General features: G+C 42.7%; 1 protein-coding gene across 1 annotated transcript; it reads right to left on the bottom strand.

Moving 5' to 3' along the window:
• Nucleotides 1-153: 153 nt before the first annotated feature.
• On the bottom strand, nt 154-11,610 carry LOC125506741 (wall-associated receptor kinase 2-like). Its single transcript, XM_048671471.1, has 3 exons — nt 10,674-11,610; nt 2,467-2,610; nt 154-1,355 (listed from the first exon to the last, which is right to left on the bottom strand). Exons 1-3 carry the CDS (start codon nt 11,608-11,610, stop codon nt 154-156), a joined length of 2,283 nt encoding a protein of 760 aa, XP_048527428.1.
• Nucleotides 11,611-20,565: the final 8,955 nt, after the last annotated feature.

The raw sequence follows: 20,565 nt of genomic DNA, 5'->3' as shown, positions 1-20,565 counted from the left end.
AATGAAGAAACAATAAACCATGTAAACGACATACTTTGATTAGAAACATAACATTAAAGCAACAACAAATTGAAGCACACACAATTTTTGAAATACACAACACACGTGCATGTTATACATACCAAATCTTTCACATGTAAACTATAAGTAAGACTATCGAGGGTAGCTTGCGGACAACACAAACTCTTCTTCTTGACTATATTGCCTGCTCGTCTCCTCTAAGCTTGTCCTTCTTATTGGTGATGTATATCTCATTGCTGAATAACTCCCCTCATATGTTGCATTCCGAACATGAAAATGCTCTCTGGGTCCTTGAAGTGCTTCTAGTGTCATCTCCACTGACCTCATAGTTGGTCGCTCCTCTGCTCTTAGCTTTATGCACGACATGGCTAGAGAAGCTACCACTTCAACTTGGCTACCTCCCTCCTCAATTACTTGTGGATCTAGTATTTCTACCAATTTACCTTCTGCAAGTAGTTCAGAAAATTGTGCAACTAACCCATCACCGGTGGAGGATCTATATATAATTGGCATCTTCCTTGTAAGCAACTCAACGAGAATAACTCCAAAGCTATAAACATCACTTTTTTCTGTTAGACGACCACAATAAAAGTACATAGGATCTAAATATCCCAACGTTCCCTGCACCACTGTTGTGATTGTTCTTTTATCTTTAGGAATGTACCTTGAAGCTCCAAAGTCAGACACCTTGGCTGTCAAAGCAGCATCCAGAAGTATATTGGTGGACTTTATATCTCTGTGTATTACGGGGACAGAAATACCCGAATGAAGATAAGAAAGGGCTTTGCCAATTTCTGTAGCAATCCTTAATATGTCTCGCCAAGGTACTGATCTTAGTGGATTCTTGTGAAGATAATCACATAGGGTTCCATTGCAAATGAACTCATAAGCCAACAAGGGGACTTCTGTCTCAAGACAACATCCAAAAAGCTTTACAATGTTCCTATGATTGATCTGTGAGAGTATGGAAACTTCATTTATAAACTCGTTAATCTCACTCTTGACCACAATATTTGACTTTTTGATTGCCACAACATGCAAGTCTGATAAAATTCCCTTGTATACGGTACCATGCCCTCCACCACCAAGCTTACGAGTTGGATGAAACTTGTTTGTGGCCTTTTCTAGCTCCCTTAGAGGGATGATCATCCTCTCTGCAATATCTGACCGATGAGATACCAATTTTTGCAACAATTGTCCACGATTTTGATTGAAGAACTTTTGTCTCAACTTTTGTTTCTTTTGATTCTTAAGCTTGTGAACTATTATCTTTGAGGCAAGAAACAAAATTAGAATAGTTGGGCCACTAGAAACTGATAGGCCAATGATTAAAGCTGCAAAAAAATACACCGATGGGCACGTAATTAGCGTATGTAGTGAGATAACTCAATAGTAGTTGAAGGAACAGATATGAGGTTGGACTCAGTGTTTGAAGTCTGGTTAAGGGGAGAGGTATCACCGATTTAACCAAAAATCTACTAACTATACCAGGTTCAAATTTCAAAAATATCAAAATCTAGCCAAAACTATGTCTCATATTGAGGTGACCGAACTAATAGGAGGGGTCAATAATTAACCCATGTAAGTCCGCTAACTAGCCACTAACCAAAACCGCATGTGGTTCGCATGAGAAAGTACATAGATAATAGTATGTGTAGATAGAGAGAGTATTGGCTTCTATTTCAAAATTTTGAAATGTATTTATCTATTAGTATTAATATAAAAAATGTTTCATGGCATATTTAATCATACATATATTCATATAAGTTTCTTCTTCTATGCATCTTTAAAAATACTTTCTTATTTATTGTGTTATTTACTCCTCTATAAAATGGTGGTATTCCATTCTTATATACTTGTGGGTTGCAACTGATTTATTTATGGATTGTTGCCACTTGAAAAAATATATTAGTACAATCTAGATTTATGAGAAGAAATATGAATTGTATCTGCATCGCATAACTAATTTTTAGCTTATTTTTCATGCAACATACTCTATTTTTATGGTTCATGAGCTAATACATAGAACTAAGTATGTGAATATTCTTTGCATTTAAGACATCAAGAGGGATTTTATAAATATGATTGAGAAGGAACAATATATTTTCACCTACTCCTTCCATTTCCAAAATTTGGTATCTTTATGATTTCAAAGTCAAACTTTTAAGTCTTACAAACATGTAAAAAAATATAGCAACATATGTGACACCAAATAAAGACATCTTGACAACACATTTCATAATTGATTTAATGAAGCTAATTCACTCTGAAAGATGTTGTTGTATTTTATATACAATTGGTTAGGCTTAAAGATGTTTTACTTAGAACAAACCTGAAAATTACATTTTGGAAAAAGGAAGGACTAGGTGATAGTTTATTGTGCTTTATCTAAGATAGTTTATATACATGTCGATCCTAGGTAAAGTAAGAAGCAATAGTGCCCACCTGTGTTTATGGACTGGACACAACCATCTTTGTGGGTGGCGTTTCCTTGGTATCCTTGTGAGCACCTGCACTCGAAAGATCCATCCATGTTGGTACACTTGCCGAAGCATGAATATAATTGTGGCTGTTTACACTCATCGATATCTACATAAAACATTGAAGCATTAAGCCAAGTTGACCATGCAAATCAATATTTTGGTTTACAAAAGGCAGCATGCATGTCGGCTTGACATGGTAAAAACCTTCATCATACTCCACCACGAAGTAGATTTATTAGTATATGGACATGTAGTGGGGGGTAATGTATGTGTGTGTGTGTGTGTGTGTGCAAGTTAAATATAAGAAAAGGGATGAGTCAAGTCCCAATAGCACCTCAGGAAACTTGTCAACCTATCCGTGTCTACAATACGTGTTTAATTTTCCTTACTGCAGGAGTAAGAAATATAGAGAGAATAATTATACCGCTTAAAAAGACGTAAAGTTCTCTCGGACTCATCCTTCATCTAACCTTACATATGTTTCCAACTCCCTTTTCCTCTTTTGATTTTTCCTTCCTTCTCTGATTTTTTCCTCATTTTCCCTCAAAACCGGCTCAATTGCCCTACCTCTTATTAACATGCCAAACAATTATGATTTTTTTGGTAAGACAACAAATGTTTGCCAAATAAAATTCTTCTGCTACACGATAACATAAATATGGGCATGTAAATCATGAGCTAAAATACTAGAATATTTATACTCTCATTCCAACACGCAGGCAATTATTTAGTTGAAAAAATGCATAGAAAAGTTTTCCTTATAAAACTTAGGGCGAGTGAGAAGTTCTTAAGTCCTGTTAGTGAGTGAGAGCTGTCCGATTTTCATCCGACAAGGAAAAGTAAAAATATTAAAAAATTGATGCCCATTAAAAAGGGTTAATCCTCATGCGATCCAATGTCATTCAAGCATTAGCAAAGCAAACACAAAATTGATTTAGTCCTTAGAGCATGAGGCAAAAGCTGGTGCTAAGTAAACTTTTGGGTCAAGGAGTCGGGTCCAAACGATGGATTGAGAGAGGCTAATGAAAATACTCCTAGAGTTCCAGTTGAAGGATGAGTCTAAAACAATCAAAATATAGCGGGGCCACTCTCAAGCCATGTAGAGCTGCTCCACCACTTTCATTTTAGAATCTTTGTAAGATATCTAACCCCATGCACCATTTCATCAAAACTTATGTTGATTTAACGCTGGAAAGTGAGAAAATTTGAGAGTTGAGTTGCAACATATTTAGGTTTCTTAGTACCGGCTTGGTTGGGACGTTGGACAAATTTCAACTGATTCCTAATAAATATAACCTCCAAAATTTCTTAGAGCGCTCTCCAAATATTGTGGAGGCTGTAAGGCAATGCACAAAGTAGATTCCCCAAACTTGAGCCTTCAAATATATTACCCATATTTCTGTGCATATAAACTCTATTCTAACTCAAACGCATAAAAGTAATTCAAATTTTCCATGTTTCAAAATCAAACAATTCAACAACATTTCAAATCAAAAGGTTCACAAAAACTGAATTCAAATTTCAATGAAATGAGAAGATCTGAATGCAACAAATAACCCAATAAAACAAATAATTGAAGACAACGGATAATCTAATGAAGCAAATACTCCAAATTAACTAATATTCATGATTGAAAGAATGTAAGCACAATTTCGTCCATGTAGACGCCACTGATGCTCAATGGCATCTTCACAGAGATGGTCGTGAGATCTCGCTCTTCAAACATCTGGTACACCTCAAGGAAAGCCTAAATGTGGTATGGGTGCCTACATGGTTTGATAGTTTGGCCAACATAGCCATAGTTGTAGTCCAATGTGCATACCTCTCATTCTCAATGAAGTCTAGAATCACACAACACTCCATAATCTTTCCCAAGGTCTTACTGTCCCAGAAGCGAGTAAGACCTCAATCAATTGCAAACTAAGCTCGCAGCATTCCAAATGCTCCACCAATTAATATCCTTCCTCGCACATTCTTGATACTTGGCAAAGTGTTTATTTTTATTACCTTTATGATTTGAAATTGTCTAGAGAAATGTTGACCATGAATACTAGATGCCATCGGCAAGATACTAGCCTTGATGATTATCATGCCCATTGACATTAATGTTGCATGTCAGAGCATCATCACTTGCTAGCCTAGCAAAAAGACGAGATCTCTGCAAGTCATTAATGCCATTGTGAGAAACATGATGCCAAAGTAGAAATAGTGAATCTACAAGTCATCAGAGGTAACCCCTTCCTAAATGATAGTTGAATCATGGCAATGTATGGTGAATTGTCCATGAGATGCAGGGAAATTCTTCTAGCTCCAACATGTCCAGTCATTGCTTCCAAGCATACCTGGTTAGCCTCTTACTTCACCAATTGCTAAAATTCTCGACGCGTTATCAACATTGGGTGCCCTAAAATACTCTACGTTGTCGACCCTGATTGCAACATTGGAAAAATTTCTCCTACGCCTACGGATGTTCTTCAACCATTCAAAGATACTCATTGGTCAAATAGGCAAGAGTACCATATGGAACCACCCAAAGTGTCGTGGGGACCTTCTAGGAACTAGTAAATCCCATCAACCCAACTACATTTCTCCGTTGCGTGAAGAATGTTTAGTTAGCTTACTTGACTTCGTCAATTTGCTACAACAACATATTGATATCTGTAAGCATTGGTATAAGAGATGTAGAGGTTATATAGGATGAGAATATCATGGTCACCGGCTCTATTCTGGTGATATGTCAAACGACCAAGCTATGACTCTGCACAACTCGTCTTCCTCCCACTTTCCATCATCCATAGCGTAACCATCAACGAAATCTCCTCATCCTCCTCATTGGATAAATGAACATCAAAATTGACCAACGACGGTGAATCATCAAAATACCCTCTACTATGATGATATATAGACAAATAGTGAATCATATGCCATCTGCATGAATCTACAAGAAGCTAGAGTACTAAATATGAACAAATTTGAGGCGAATATACCTTGGGGCAAGTCGTCGAATACCCTAAGTATCGAGGACATCATTGGTCGAATGCAAGAGCGGAGGAAAAGAGAGGTTAATAAGTGGTGGGAGAAGGTTGTAGGTGTCACACGACTGCCGTGCTGCTCGGGAGTTAGCTATGGTGTGTGAGATGTAGCATAGGTAGAAGCTAGATGGCACGAAGGATGGAATTGGCGATGGCGGATGGCTGGTATGTGCTTCCTAAACAAGTCAGGGAACGGAGGACTCATGCCAGAGACAGGCCCACATCGAGCTTTGTGATGAGACCGTGGCAGTGGTTGGGAAAATGGTGGGAAGCTCACAAGGTGGTAGCCATGGTGTGTGGTATGGCCCGGAACGGGTCATCCGTGGTGAGTGCTGCCAATGGACGTTAGTACGGAGGCTAGAGGTGGAAGCAAGCGGTCCTGAAATGTTCCTCCCACATATGCATCGTAGTTGATGGGCACACCATACCGCTGATAGAATAGCACCAAAAAATCTGAAATAAATCAAGAAAATATGCGAGCATCTGTGGCAAGTCTAGGACTTGAACCTGAGTGGGTTGATTCCCGCACAAAAAATCTAACCAGCTAAGCTATGCTTAATTTACCGGGTGTCAATATGGATGAAGAGAGCTCTATGTTCCCATCGACTATAAACGTGTCTATGGCGACTTCATGAATCTCAAGATGATGTGTCAACTCAGTCTCTCGAATGTGCTCATAGGGGTAGGGTGTGCATCTGTTCATATGGGTTAGTGTATGAGAGTTTGTATGAGCGTATGCGTCTGTACTGTGTTAAAGAAAGAACTTGGTTGAGTGACTTTTTAAGCCAAGAACTTCAAACTGGTGGATTTTACTGAGTTGAGGTGAAAATCAACAAGGCCACCTGGAATTTCCTGTGTAGCCTATGCATATCATAGAATTTTTTTCAAATAAAAATTTAATGCGGAGGTCAATCCAAGCCTTGCTTTTGTTAGGCCGGCGATGGGGGCGGCCATGGGTGTCGCTCCCTTCTTGAAGGCATCGTTGCGGTTACTATTCTTCCTTCGGGTGACTCCGGGTGAAGACCCAGATCATACATGGATTGGGCGGCGGCGATACTCCAGTGTAGTAACCTTCTTGAAAGCGGCGCCTTGGGGTCCTCGTTTTGTTAGGCATGGCTTCACTTCGTGTTTAGTCATTCTTCTACACTGATTGTATCTTGATTTGAGTGTGTGTGTTGTGGTGTCGAGTGTATGTGGTGGGTTGTATGGTTGTTTCATTATATATAAAACGGGGTGGAAGCCTTTTTGGGTATAGGATGAGCATAGAATGAACCACTTCTCCACTCCGGTGACATGTCAAATGACCGAGCTATGACCCTGCACAATTCGTCTTCCTCCCATTTTCCATTAGCCATTGAGTAGCCATCAACAAAGTCTCCTCATCGAATAAATCAACATCAAAATAGTCCAAGGATGATGGTGAATCATCACAAAAACCCTCTACCATGATGGCATCCAGACAAATCGTGAATCATATGCCATCTGCATGAATCTACAAGAAGCTAGACTACTAAATATGAACAAAATTGAGGCAAATATACCTTGGTGCAAGTCATTGAACACCCTAAGAGCCAAGGTCATCATTGGCCGAATGTAAGAGTGGGGGCAGGGAGAGCTTCATAAGTGGTGGAAAAAGGTTGTAGGTGGCACACGGCGGCCCAGGGTGCTCTGGCCGGGAAATGGTGGGTAAAACGGAGTCTGGAGTTTGTCACCCATGAGCTCGGGTGGGCGAGACGTAGCACATGTAGAAGCTAGACGGCACGAAGGATGGAATTGGCGATGTTGGATGGCTAGTGCGGAGGACAGGTGGCAGAGATAGGCGCACATCGAGCCCTTGTGGTGCGGTCATGGCGGTGGTCGGGCAAATGGCGGGAAGCTCACACGGGGCAGCCATGGTGTGTGGTAGGGTCGGGAACGGGTCGGCGGTGATGAGTGATGCCAACCGGCATTCATACGGAGGCTAGAGATGGAAGCAAAAGGTCCTGAAATGTTCTTCTATACATACTCCTCATAGTTGGTACGCACGCCATACTGTTGAAACAATAGCACCAAAGAACTTGGAATAAATCTAGAAAATATGCAAGCACGCTTGCCATGTCTAGGATTTGAATCTGGGTGGACTGGTTCCATCATAAAGAATCTATCTAACCACCTAAGCTATGCTTAGTTCGCCGGATATCAATATATGGATGAAGATAGTTATATATTCTCTCCACCAATCAATTTTTTTAGATGTCCAAAACCAATATGAATGAAGAGAGCTCTATATTCTCTCCACCAACCTCCAAATATGGAGTCTATGTGTTGTTTTTGCAGCACGCTCCAAATATTACATGCATGAAGGGTTGGTGAATGAACCTGGTAGAGTGACTTTTTAAGCCATAAACATCAAACTCATAGATTTTATGGAGTTCGGGTGAAAATTAGGATGGCCACCTGAAATTTCCCAAGTAGCCTATGCATATCATAGATTATTTTATTTTAAAAAATAAACATTTTTTGCAAGGGAAAAAATAAACATTTAAAAAGGTTATATGAATATTTTCACCATCATGGCCCATTGCGAGGGCTACACCGCTAGTGGAGAATAGGGATTGTACTAGGGGAATGTATCCGCTGCACCCGCACTTGTGGTGCTACCGGTGCACCGGATAACATAGAATATTTTAAAAATTCTAAAAAGAATCTAGCACGTTAACGCAACATCAATAAATGATGTCACAAAATTTCATACAAAAAGTTGAAATATTTTTTGAGATACAGAAATGACAAAATTTGACAGCAGTGTGATAATGGGCCAAATCTATAGCCCAACTTATGTTATGTACTATTCAGTGCTAAATTTATCATTTTTTTCGATTTATGTTTCGAATTTTGACTTGAAATTTTATGACAACCTACATTGATGTTGTGTGAGTTTGATAAAAAATTTCAAATTTTTTTGAATATTTTAAAAGCATTATGTTATTTTGGTGCACCGGTAGCACCACAATCTCCAGTGCACCAGATATTTCCCCAATGTACTAGTTGCACTTACCCGTGCATCCGTTTTCAAGGTACGGGTTGCCCTCGTAGCCTTGGTTGCATATGCAGTAATATCCCACCTCGTTGATGGACTTGGCGCACTTACTGCGGTTGCTCATGCAAGCGTATCCCGGCGTCTTGTCCGACACAGGGCAGGACGAGGAATTACTGCCGTCGCGGATGGCCCAATCAAGCCAAAGTGGCATGCTCCATTGCTTGGCCTGTTCCGCCGTCCTGTTCAGGTCGGCGGCCTTGAAGACGTAGTAGTTCCTCTCCACAATGAAAGCGTAGTTGCAGGGGCGGTTGATGTCAACAAGCGCTTTCGACCATGTCTGGAACCTCATCTTCGTGTTGGTGAGCAACGCCGAGATGTTGACGTGGCAGCATCCGATGCTGTTGCACTCAGCGTCCCGCGCTGCCTGGTCTCTGTTGCAGTAGGCCAAGCACCCGCTGAAGTAGGCCTTGCTTTTAGCCTTCCGACGCGATCCTCTGCTTGCGTAGATGAAGGTGTTGCAGCCCAGGACAAAGAGCTCGTTGGCGTTGTTGGAGACGCGGTACACGCCCAGCTTGTTGATCGTCAGCCTGCCGCCGAAGCTGCCGCTGGTCTCGTTGCCGTCGGCGTCGAAGCACTGGTGCGCCACAGGCAGCCGCACCTGGACCGAGCTATGAACTTGGAATAAATCGAGTGTATGTGATGGGTTGTATGGTCGTTTCATTGTATATAAAACGGGGCGCAAGCCTTTTTGGGTATAGGATGAGCATAGCATGGACCGCTTCTCCACTCCGATGACATGTCAAACGACCGAGCTATGACCCTGCACAATTCGTCTTCCTCCCATTTTCCATTAGCCATTGAGTAGCCATCAACAAAGTCTCCTCATCGAATAAATCAACATCAAAATAGTCCAAGGATGATGGTGAATCATCACAAAAACCCTCTACCATGATGGCATCCAGACAAATCGTGAATCATATGCCATCTGCATGAATCTACAAGAAGCTAGACTACTAAATATGAACAAATTTGAGGCAAATATACCTTGGTGCAAGTCGTTGAACACCATAAGTGCCAAAGTCATCATTGGCCGAATGTAAGAGCGGGGGCAGGGGAGCTTCATAAGTGGTGGAAGAAGGTTGTAGGTGGCACGCGGCGGCCCAGGGTGCTATGGCCGGGAAATGGTGGATAAAACGGAGTCTGGAGTTTGTCACACCCTTGAGAGTTAGCTCGGGTGGGCGAGACGTAGCACATGTAGAAGCTAGATGGCACGAAGGATGGAATTGGTGATGTTGGATGGCTAGTGCGGAGGACAGGTGGCAGAGACAGACCCACATCGAGCTCTTGTGGTGCGGTCATGGCGGTGGTCGAGCAAATGGCGGGAAGCTCACATGGGGCAGCCATGGTGTGTGGTAGGGTTGGGAACGGGTCGGTGGTGATGAGTGATGCCAACCGGCATTCATACAGAGGCTAGAGATGGAAGCAAAAGGTCCTGAAATGTTCGTCTATACATACTCCTCATAGTTGGTACGCGCGCCATACAGCTGAAACAATAGCACCAAAGAACCTGGAATAAATCTAGAAAATATGCAAGCACGCTTGCCATGTCTAGGATTTGAATCCGGGTGAACTGGTTCCACTACAAAGAATCTATCTAACCACCTAAGCTATGCTTAGTTTGCCGGATATCAATATATGGATGAAGATAGTTATATATTCTCTCCACCAACCGATTTTTTTTCTGAGATGTCCAAAACCAATATGAATGAAGAGAGCTCTATATTCTCTCTACCAACCTCCAAATATGGAGTCTATGTGTTGTTTTAGCAGCACGCTCCAAATATTACATGTATGAAGGGTTGGTAAGGGAACCTGATAGAGTGACTTTTTTTTAAGCCAAAAACTTCAAACTGGCAGATTTGATGGAGTTGGGTGAAAATCAGGAAGGCCACCTGAAATTTCCCCCGTAGCCTATGCATATCATACATTATTATTTTATTTAAGAAAATAAACACTTTTTTACGAGGGGAAAATAAACATTTAACAAGGTTATATGAATATTTTCACCATCATGGCCCAACTAGTGGAGAATAGGGAGTGTACTAGAGTTGCCCTTACCCGTGCATCCGTTTTCAAGGTATGGGTTGCCCTCGTAGCCTTTGTTGCATATGCAGTAATATCCATTCCCGTTGGTAGACTTGGCGCACTCGCTGCGCTTGCTCACGCAAGCGTATCCCGGCGTCTTGTCCGGCACAGGACAGGACGAGGAGTTACTGCCGTCGCGGATGGCCCAGTCGAGCCAAAGTGGCATGCTCCATCGCTTTGCCGGGTCCGGCTCCGGCGTCCTCTCCAGGTCGGCGGCCTTGAAGACGTAGTGGTCCTTCTGCACGATGAAGGCATAGCTGCAGGGGTGCCTCAAGTCGATGCGCTTGCGTGCCCATTTCTCGAACCTCATCCTGGTGCTGGTGAGCAACGGCGAGATTTCGACGCGGCAGCATCCGATGCTGTTGCACATGTCGTCCTGCGCCTTCTGGGCTTTGTTGCAGTAGGCCACGCAACCGCTGAAGTAGGCGACGGTTGACTCGTTCCGGACCTGGGACCTCGACTTCCCTCTGCTGGCGTAGACGAGGGTATTGCAGCCCAGGACAAAGAGCTCGTTGGCGGTGTTGGAGACGCGGTACACGCCCAGCTTGTTGATCGTCAGCCTGCCGTCGAAGCTGCCGCTGGTCTCGTTGCCGTCGGCGTCCAAGCACTGGTGCGCCACAGGCAGCCGCACCTGGACCTGCGCGCTCGGCGTCACGGTCAGCTTCAGCACGCCTACGGGCACGGCGAGCCACGTGGGGCGTGCAATGGTAGCGTCCGGCAAAAATGGCTTCATGTTGTTGCAGGCGATCTCGAAGCCTGGGCGGAAGCAGCCGGCACCGATGCCGAACGGGTAGGGGACGTCGATGTCGCCACATCGCTCCTGGCAGCCTGGCTTCGCCAGTGAGCTCGAGGCAGTGGTTACCCATGCAGCTAATGGCAATAGCACCAACATCCATGCCATCGACGACATTGTTCGTTCAATATGGGTGGGTGGTTAAGCCCCCGTACATTCTCTTAAATACAAGGGTGAGCCCTGCACTCACCACTGGGCAACTGAAAATTGGACTGTATTTCTGAACTTGTGAAAAACCCGAAAACAATTACCCGTAGTCCACCCAAAAATCGAACTGGTCTTGTTCATTAATTAATTTACGATCTACTCCGTAATTAACTACAGCAGGGAGTTGATAGCTTGTTGCCGTCAAGAGAAAACCCATAACTGGCCGGCAGCAGGGGCAATGGCCGGCAACAACACTTTTTCTAATCTATGTGTGACCTCGTTGCCTAATTAACTCGGAAGCATTCAAACAGTCAAACGTAACTTGGTCCCTAAGCACATCGAGCTGCCCTTCGGTAGGCCCCCCTCACAAAAAGAGAGAAGTGCATATTTCAACCCCGAACTCTTGTCCTGGTCTAATTTACAACCCCGAACTCCAATACCGTCTAAATTACAACCCCTAACTCTCAAAACCGGCTAGGATTCAACCCTCCCCTCTTTGTTGACCGGTTTTGACCGGTCAACGGGTCCCATCAGCATGGCACATCAGCATTATTTTTAAAAAGCTGTAAAATAAAAAAATCCAGGAAAAGAAATGAAAAAAATCAAATTTCCGGGAAAAAATCAGGGAAAATAAATAAAATCGAATTTCTGAAAAACAAAAATATCGATATTTCCATGAAAAACCAAAAAATACTTAAAATAAAAAAATCCAAGGGAAAAAAATTCAAATTCCCAAGAAAATTATATAAAAACTGTAAAATAGAAAAAAAATCTAGAAAAAGTAATTTCCAAAAAAGTTCAATTTTTTGAAAAAATTTTCCCCGAAAATCACGGAAAAAGTTTCCGAATTTTTTTCGCAAACTTTTTTTCGGAAATTTGGTTTTTTTCCTGATTTTTTCTCGATCTTACAGATTTTTATTTATATTTTTCTTGAAATTTTAAATTTTTTTCCGACGTGGCATGCTGATTGGACCTGTTGACTGGTCAAAACTGGTCACCCCTGGTCAAAACCGGTGAACAAGGAGGGGAGGGTTGAATTCTGACCGGTTTTGAGAGTTGAGGGTTGTAATTTAGATGGTATTGAAGTTTGGGGTTGTAAATTAGACTAGGGCAAGAGTTCGGGGTTGAAAAATGCACTTCCTCTCCACAAAAAACATATAAAGGTCTTGTTCATTAATTAATTTATGATCTACTCCGTAATTAACTACAGCAGGGAGTTGATAGCTTGTTGCCGTCAAGAGAAAACCCATAACTGGCCGGCAGCAGGGGCAATGCCCGGCAACAACACTTTTTCTAATCTATGTGTGACCTCGTTGCCTAATTAACTCGGAAGCATTCAAACAGTCAAACGTAACTTGGTCCCTAAGCACATCGAGCTGCGCTTCGGTAGGCCCCCCTCACAAAATCTGTAAGTTCAATTTTTTGAAATTTTTTTCCCCGAAAATCACGGAAAAAGTTTCCGAATTTTTTTCGCAAACTTTTTTTCGGAAATTTGGTTTTTTTCCTGATTTTTTCTCGATCTTACAGATTTTTATTTATATTTTTCTTGAAATTTTAAATTTTTTTCCGACGTGGCATGCTGATTGGACCTGTTGACTGGTCAAAACTGGTCACCCCTGGTCAAAACCGGTGAACAAGGAGGGGAGGGTTGAATTCTGACCGGTTTTGAGAGTTGAGGGTTGTAATTTAGATGGTATTGAAGTTTGGGGTTGTAAATTAGACTAGGGCAAGAGTTCGGGGTTGAAAAATGCACTTCCTCTCCACAAAAAACATATAAAGGTCTTGTTCATTAATTAATTTACGATCTACTCCGTAATTAACTACAGCAGGGAGTTGATAGCTTGTTGCCGTCAAGAGAAAACCCATAACTGGCCGGCAGCAGGGGCAATGGCCGGCAACAACACTTTTTCTAATCTATGTGTGACCTCGTTGCCTAATTAACTCGGAAGCATTCAAACAGTCAAACGTAACTTGGTCCCTAAGCACATCGAGCTGCGCTTCGGTAGGCCCCCCTCACAAAAAACATATAAAGGGCAATATTGATCTTTGACGTATCGTACAACACCGGATATATACTGGCCCATTTACGTTTATTTCTTTCTTTTTAGAATTAAACTACAATAATATATGCTGTGCATTGCGGGGTTCGAACCCACACCGTCCAAGCCCGTAGGGACGCCGCTAACCACCAGGACAATTGAACTGTTGTGCAATAGAACTTCTTTGCTTCTTCTTAGCGAAATATAACGTTAAAAAAAGTTTTTTTTTCAGTTTAGCCTGTGTTCTTTGTTATTTATTTATTTATCATATTTCCTTATTTCTTTCTGTTTTTGTTTTCTTTTCTTAATTCACAGACCTTTTTAAAATTCTTTAACTTTTAAAAATTTATCATTTATTTTTTAATGAACTTTTTCCAAACTCATGACCTTTTTCTAATTCATGATTTTTTAGAGTGTGTGATTTTATTTCAAATTCATAAACTTTTTTGACTCTGCGATTTTTTTTCAAATTTTTCATTTTTTTAGGAAAAAATCATGAGCACATGGAACTTTTTCAGTGGTTTCATGCTTGTAACCAAACACACCTTGTACAATTTGGTACATTCGGGTAGGCCGGAAGGGCAAGTTTCGAACCACTTTTTTTCACCTCCTCCAAACGCCCCATTTTTTTTCCACACCTTGGCGTCATCATGCCCAACATGCATGCCAAGTTTCGTTGGTCTCCGACATTTCATGCATTTTCTAGGTTTTCCCGTCGGAAAACCCTTAAACACTAGCCAGACGTGACACAACGTGCGTTCGGTGTCCGAATTCGTTTAAATTTTGCGTGGGGGGAAACCTAGGGCATGCCCAACCACTGGCAAAACTTGGTGCCATTTCATGCTTGCAACCGAACACAGTGTGTACAATCTGGTACGTTCGGGTAGATCGGAAGGGCAAGTCTCGAACCAATTTTCATGTCACCTCCTCCGAACGTGTCCAAATTGTTTCCACACCTTGGCATCACCATGGCTGGCATGCATGCCAAGTTTTGTTGGTTTATGACATTCTATGTTTTTATAGGTGTTTTCGGAGAAAAGACTCTAAAACACAGACCGGACGAGACACAACATGTGCTCGGTGTCCAAAATTGTTCAAATTTTGCATGGGGGACAACCTTGGGCATGCCCAACCGCTGGGAATTTTTGGTGTTATATCATGCTTGCAACCAAACACACAGTGTACAACCTTGTACATTCGGGTAGACCGGAAGGGCAAGTTTTTTTCACCTCCTCCGAACACACCCAATTTTTTTCCTCACATTGGCATTATCATGGACAGCATGCATGCCAGGTTTCGTTTGTTTCATACATTCTATGTTTTTTCTAGGGTTTTCCTAGTGAAAAAACACAAACATAGGTCAGACGCGACGCAACTTGCGTTAGGTCCGAATTCGTTCATTTTTTGCGTGGGGGACAACGTAGGGCATGCCCAACTGCTGGAACATTTTGGTGGTTGACCCTTATACATTTCCTGCTTCCAAATATCACATCCGGTCGTAGTCGGGTAGCAAGCAGTGTAATCAGGACGATGAGGTTACAAAATTTGTTCCCAAATTCTAAAAATATTCTTGATTTCAAAGGTTGTTCGCAAATTTAATAAATGTTTGGGGAATTTCAAAAGAATGTTTGCACTTTCAACCGATTCTTTGTAATTTTGAAAAATGTTTGAGTTTTCAGTTTAGTTCCTGTGTTTCAACAAATGTTCTCCTTTTCAATGTTTTTTCCTTTGTAAAACGAATGTTTGAGAGTCTCGTTTTTTCACAAAATATTTTAGTTTTTTTAAATCACAAATTTGAAATTGTTCGCACTTGCCAAAAAATTGTTCGCTATTCCAAAAGATGTTATCATTTTCAGTTTTGTTCCTTTTATGATTCTCAAAAAACTTTCACGTTTTCACAAAATGTTGTAGTTCTTTTAAAAATATCACAATTTTTTAAATGACCGCGCTCTAAAAATATTGACCTATTCCATTAACAAAATGAGGCCCGAGTTTTTTTTATAAATAATTTCATGGCTTATAGTTCATATAGACTGGGCTGCCTTTTCTGCACACTTTAGTTTTATCTTAATTTTGTGAACTTTTGTTTTAAATTTTGTCGCGACCTTTAGTTTCTTAATCATTTGCGCTAGCAATCTAACGCAGCAAATTGGCAGTGTCAATGGTAAGCGCAGCGTGCTTTTAACTCGAACGTGCATGTTCGATTCCCATTGCCCTAATTTTTTCTCGCGATTTTTGTCCCATTGAAAGGGGCGGACCCCCCAATGGGCCGATCCAGGTGCAAAACGTTAACTTCATGCCGCTGCGAGCCCTCGTATCGTACGCAGGCCACGTGCCTGAGTTCTCAGCGCTACGACATACTTTGAAGAAAAGACCATTATGCCTTTTATTATAATAATGGCGTATGAAGTAATCTCAGTCATCAATGTGTTTAGAGGCGGTCTACCAAAGCAGAAGTGAACACATCTTAACAATCCAGAACAGCAGGCCAAGGCGAACCTTTCTACGGAGTTTACACATTGGTTGACGAAGGCTACTGTACGTAGCATGATAGCAGCCTCATAATTTTCATGCGTTGCGATGTTTGGAACACTAGTGCAAATCAAGTCAAGGCACACACATTAAATGTTAATCCGTCGCAAATGTTGTTTATGCCACTATCGTGCAGGGAGTTGATGGCTTGTTGCCATAAAGGGAAGGCTCACTATGTTGAAACAACTGGAAGGCCGAAAATTCATCTTCATAACTAGATAGAGGGAACATCTAAAAATTGTGAAATTAAGGACGGCTAGCCGGCTGACGGGGAAAGTCTTGGGCAGTATTACATTTCTATTCCCTATATATTACCATACATGTGACGTCATTACCCAACTCGGGAGCAATCAAAACAGCAAAAATATGATCCATAAAATATATTAATAGCTATTACTCCAGTGGGATGTCATAATAATTGATGTGATACTATATACTCTCCACGTTTCTAAATATTTGTCTTTCTAGATATTTCAACAAGTAACTAAATACGAGCAAAATGAATGAATCTACATTTTAAAATATGTCTGTATGCATCCGTATGTGTTAGTCCATTTAAAATCTCCAGAAAGACAAATATTTAGAAACGGAGGGAGTATCATACTGTTTGATGTGTTTTTGTGCTTCTTGCTTGCCGGAATCTTTAAGTTTAGATGGGATCGATTTTCCTAAGCGTAGGTTGTGCACTACACATACTTACATGTTAATCCTTAATCCTTGATTCAGCTTACGTGCATGTATGCATGTCGACGTGGCTCAGTACTACATACACGTTAGTTCATTCCTGCGCTAGCTATTCTGTGATTTGGCTGGGTATATTGCATGCACTAGTAGAAAAAGGCCCATTTGTCCCGGTTCGGCAACCGGGACTAAAGGGTCGGTACTAAAACCCAATACCTGTAGTTCTGGTTCTTGCACCAACCGGGACAGATGGGCCCCCACGACCAATAAGGTTTCACGCGTCAGCAGTTCAGGGGTTAGGGTTTTTTTTCTAAGGGCGGAGGGGGGGGGGTTGGGGTTTTGTAGGATTAATTTAGGGGTTTTATATATTGTGTTAGCTAGCTAATAGAGAGAAGTGTCCTCTCTTATCTCCGTGCTTGGTCGACACTACGTACTATATATGTACAGAGAGGACGCGACATGCTAGCTAGTAAGCAAATGAAGGAATCAATTAAGTACAGAAGATCGCTATGAACATATATAGAGAGAAGTGATCAACCTCTCCTTCTCCGAGAGATTGGTCAGACAACAAGTTTTCGTATATCTATCCGACGCTACTGGCTATATATATATATATACAATGTAAGATCTCTTACAAATCCCCTAGCATTTGAACTCAAGTTCCACATGGTATTCTCCGGCTTTATTGATGACGTGGTCAAGAAATAATCCCGCCAATTCCTCTTGAATTGCTTTGATGCGATCTTGTGGTAGGAGTTCATCCCGCATCTGCCACATCTAATTTGAAGAAGGGGGTCAATACATATATATGAATGAAACTTAACAAAAATGATGGTAATAAAATGAAATTGTGAATATTATTGCTTGCGCACATCAAATTGTCTTTTAGAGTAGCCCCAGGTTTTTTTGCAAGTCGCGTTGTAGATGAACTCCCAAACATAGTATCCATAGTAATCATTCCCGGGTTCCTGCCACGAGCACTTTATGAGAAAAAGAGGTCAATCAAACTGGATAATGAAGCATTATAAATGGTATTGATGAAAGTAGCTACAATCAACGGGGAACGAGGATGCACAGAACTAGCTAGCTAGGACTACTTTACTTTCGGGTATGTCCATCGCAGCTCCCCCGGCAGTCCCGGAACTTGTGCGGTGAGTTCTTTCCAAACCCTGCGAGACAAAGAAAACAATTACTTGATATCAGGAAATGAACAAAGTTTTCGATATGGTGGATAATGATCGATTTAACTTACTTCTCGAGCATTTTAGTCATGTCCGCATAGTCCTTGGATCTTTTCGTCTCGAGTCTAAGACGGTTACTAGTCCCTGCTCAAGCTTAATCTCTAGGAGAATATAGTGGAACCTGCGCACGCATGCATAACTCATCAATTACATTACTATAACCTCGAGTAATAAGGGAAACCGAATATGCACAAGACAGTAACACTCACTTGAAGTTGTAAGGAAAAGAGTATTTTATCTTTGTTTTGATTTTGAAGCAACGATCGTAGAAAGTTGGCCTCGGTTTCTTTGGCGTAAAATTTAACCGTATATTCATCTATGAGATTTGTGTTAATGAACCCAATATCATTGATTTCTGCTTTTCTGCATTCGACGATCTTCAATCTGCATAATATAGTGAGGATAATCATATATACATGCAATGAAAGAGCTGAGCTATATATAGAGACTTAATGATAGAAGTAGTACTTACAGACAGTAGCAAGTGACCATTAATTTATCGAGGGCCTTTTGATTGAAAAACTGGAAGAACTCCTCAAATGAAAGAGTCAACAGTTCAATTCCAACAGGTTGTGCTCCTCTTTAACTCTCAGTGTCAAAGTATCCTCCCCCCAGACTCTCTGCATGTTTTCATGTACCAATCATGGAATCTTCGCATCATCGTTGTCAGAGTAGTTCCATCTTTGACGAGAGGCTTCCCGTACTGGTATTTGTGTTCGTCCACCTCCATTATATCATAATGTGCATCGTCGGGCAGGTAATCTCCAAGATTGGTATAACCGGGCACCATCCTCGGATCATTAGCGACTATATCGCTAGACACCTTGAGCGGGGGGCACGATTGGTTCGCTTGTTCGCCGAGCTGGGCAATTTTTTCCCAGCTCGTCGTTCTGCTAACCTTCGATCACTGATAGTACTTCCCGACCGCTCGCTTCGATAAATGACTTTCCAATAATGCGCTCATAGTTGTTTTCGGCGGAGACGATGGTAGTTTCTTCAGGGCATCGAGTGTGCGATTTGCTTTCACTGGATCTATATTCTCCTCCGGAGGTGGATGTTTCTTTGCTTTCACCCCTTCAAAGAATTCCCTCACTTCGGCTTCCACGACCTTCGTGTTTTCCTCCACGGTCCTCTCGTATGGTAACTTCTCTAGAGGCTTGAGAGATGGACCGAATTTGTATTGCATCCCGCCTCTGGCTGTACTACTAGACGCGGGAGCAGACGGAGCGGCTGCGGCTGTCTTCTTTCCTTGCTTACAAGGCGGAGGAGAAGGACTACAATGCGCCGGAGCAGCCGGAGCGGTGGCGGGTCTCTTCCGCCCTTGCTGACGAGGCGAAGAAGGAGGAGGCTGGCTACTTGGGCATGCCGGCGCAGGCAGAGAAGGAGGCGGAGTGCCGCCACCCGCCGGAGAAGGAGGCTGAGTGCCCTGATTACTCGCCGGAGGAGGAGGCGGAGTGCCCTGACTCGCACGGAGGAGGAGGTGGTGGAGGCGTGCAGTTCGGAAGGTTGATGAGCTCCTTCCACCATAGCCATGGAGTCTTCATAGCAGAACCCAGCCGAGTCTCCCCTTCACCGGTAGGGTGGTCAAGCTCGAGGTCCTCAAATCCCTCTGTTATTTCGTCCACCGTCACCCTAGCATATCCTTCTGGAATTGGACGGCAGTGAAAAGTTGTGTCGGGTTCAGGAGGGCGAACAGAGCCGACAGCCGCCTTGACTTTGAAGTTCTGCCATTGCGTCATAAGGTGGCAATGTTGAGACTCCGTGATAGCATCCACGGGGTAGCTAGCAGGAGCCGTGAAGACAGGCTCCAGCTGACGCAGATCGGTGGAAGCCACACTGCTTCTCTGCTGAGATGGCGGGGTAGCTTCGGCAGGTCGCTTGCTGTGAACTGCTTCTCGTTCCTCTATTGCTTGTACCCTTGCGTGCAGCACCTGCCGTTGGGTCTGCTCCACTTTCTTCTGTTGGGGAACGTAGTAATTTCAAAAAATTTCCTACGCACACGCAAGATCATGGTGATGCATAGCAACGAGGGGAGAGTGTTGTCTACGTACCCTCGTATACCGAAGCGGAAGCGTTGACGCAACGTAGAGGAAGTAGTCGTACGTCTTTCCGATCCGACCGATCCAAGCACCGTTACTCCAGCACCTCCGAGTTCTTAGCACACGTACAGCTCGATGACGCTCCCCGGGCTCCGATCCAGCAAAGCTTCGGGGATGAGTTCCGTCAGGACGATGGCGTGGTGACGATGATGATGTCCTACCGACGTAGGGCTTCGCCTAAGCACTACAACGATATGATCGAGGTGGAATATGGTGGCAGGGGGCACCGCACACGGCTAAGGAACGATCATGTGGATCAACTTGTGTGTCTTGGGGTGCCCCTGCCTCCGTATATAAAGGAGCCAAGGGGAGGGGGCCGGCCAGCCAAGGAGG

This window comes from Triticum urartu, chromosome 5 (assembly GCF_003073215.2).
Source record: "Triticum urartu cultivar G1812 chromosome 5, Tu2.1, whole genome shotgun sequence".
In the NCBI taxonomy this organism is placed as follows: domain Eukaryota; kingdom Viridiplantae; phylum Streptophyta; class Magnoliopsida; order Poales; family Poaceae; genus Triticum; species Triticum urartu.
The sequence above is the reverse complement of the archived record's forward strand: the minus strand, read 5'-3'. Positions and strand labels throughout refer to the sequence as shown.

Coding starts and splice junctions, on each gene's coding strand:
- LOC125506741 (XM_048671471.1), bottom strand. CDS start 11,610: ATGTCGTCGATGGCATGGATGTTGGTGCTATTGCCATTAGCTGCATGG. Junction 2,611..10,673: donor CCTTGAAAACGGATGCACGG/GTAAGGGCAACT, acceptor TGTTTTATGTAG/ATATCGATGAGTGTAAACAG. Junction 1,356..2,466: donor TGTCCAGTCCATAAACACAG/GTGGGCACTATT, acceptor ATTTTTTTGCAG/CTTTAATCATTGGCCTATCA.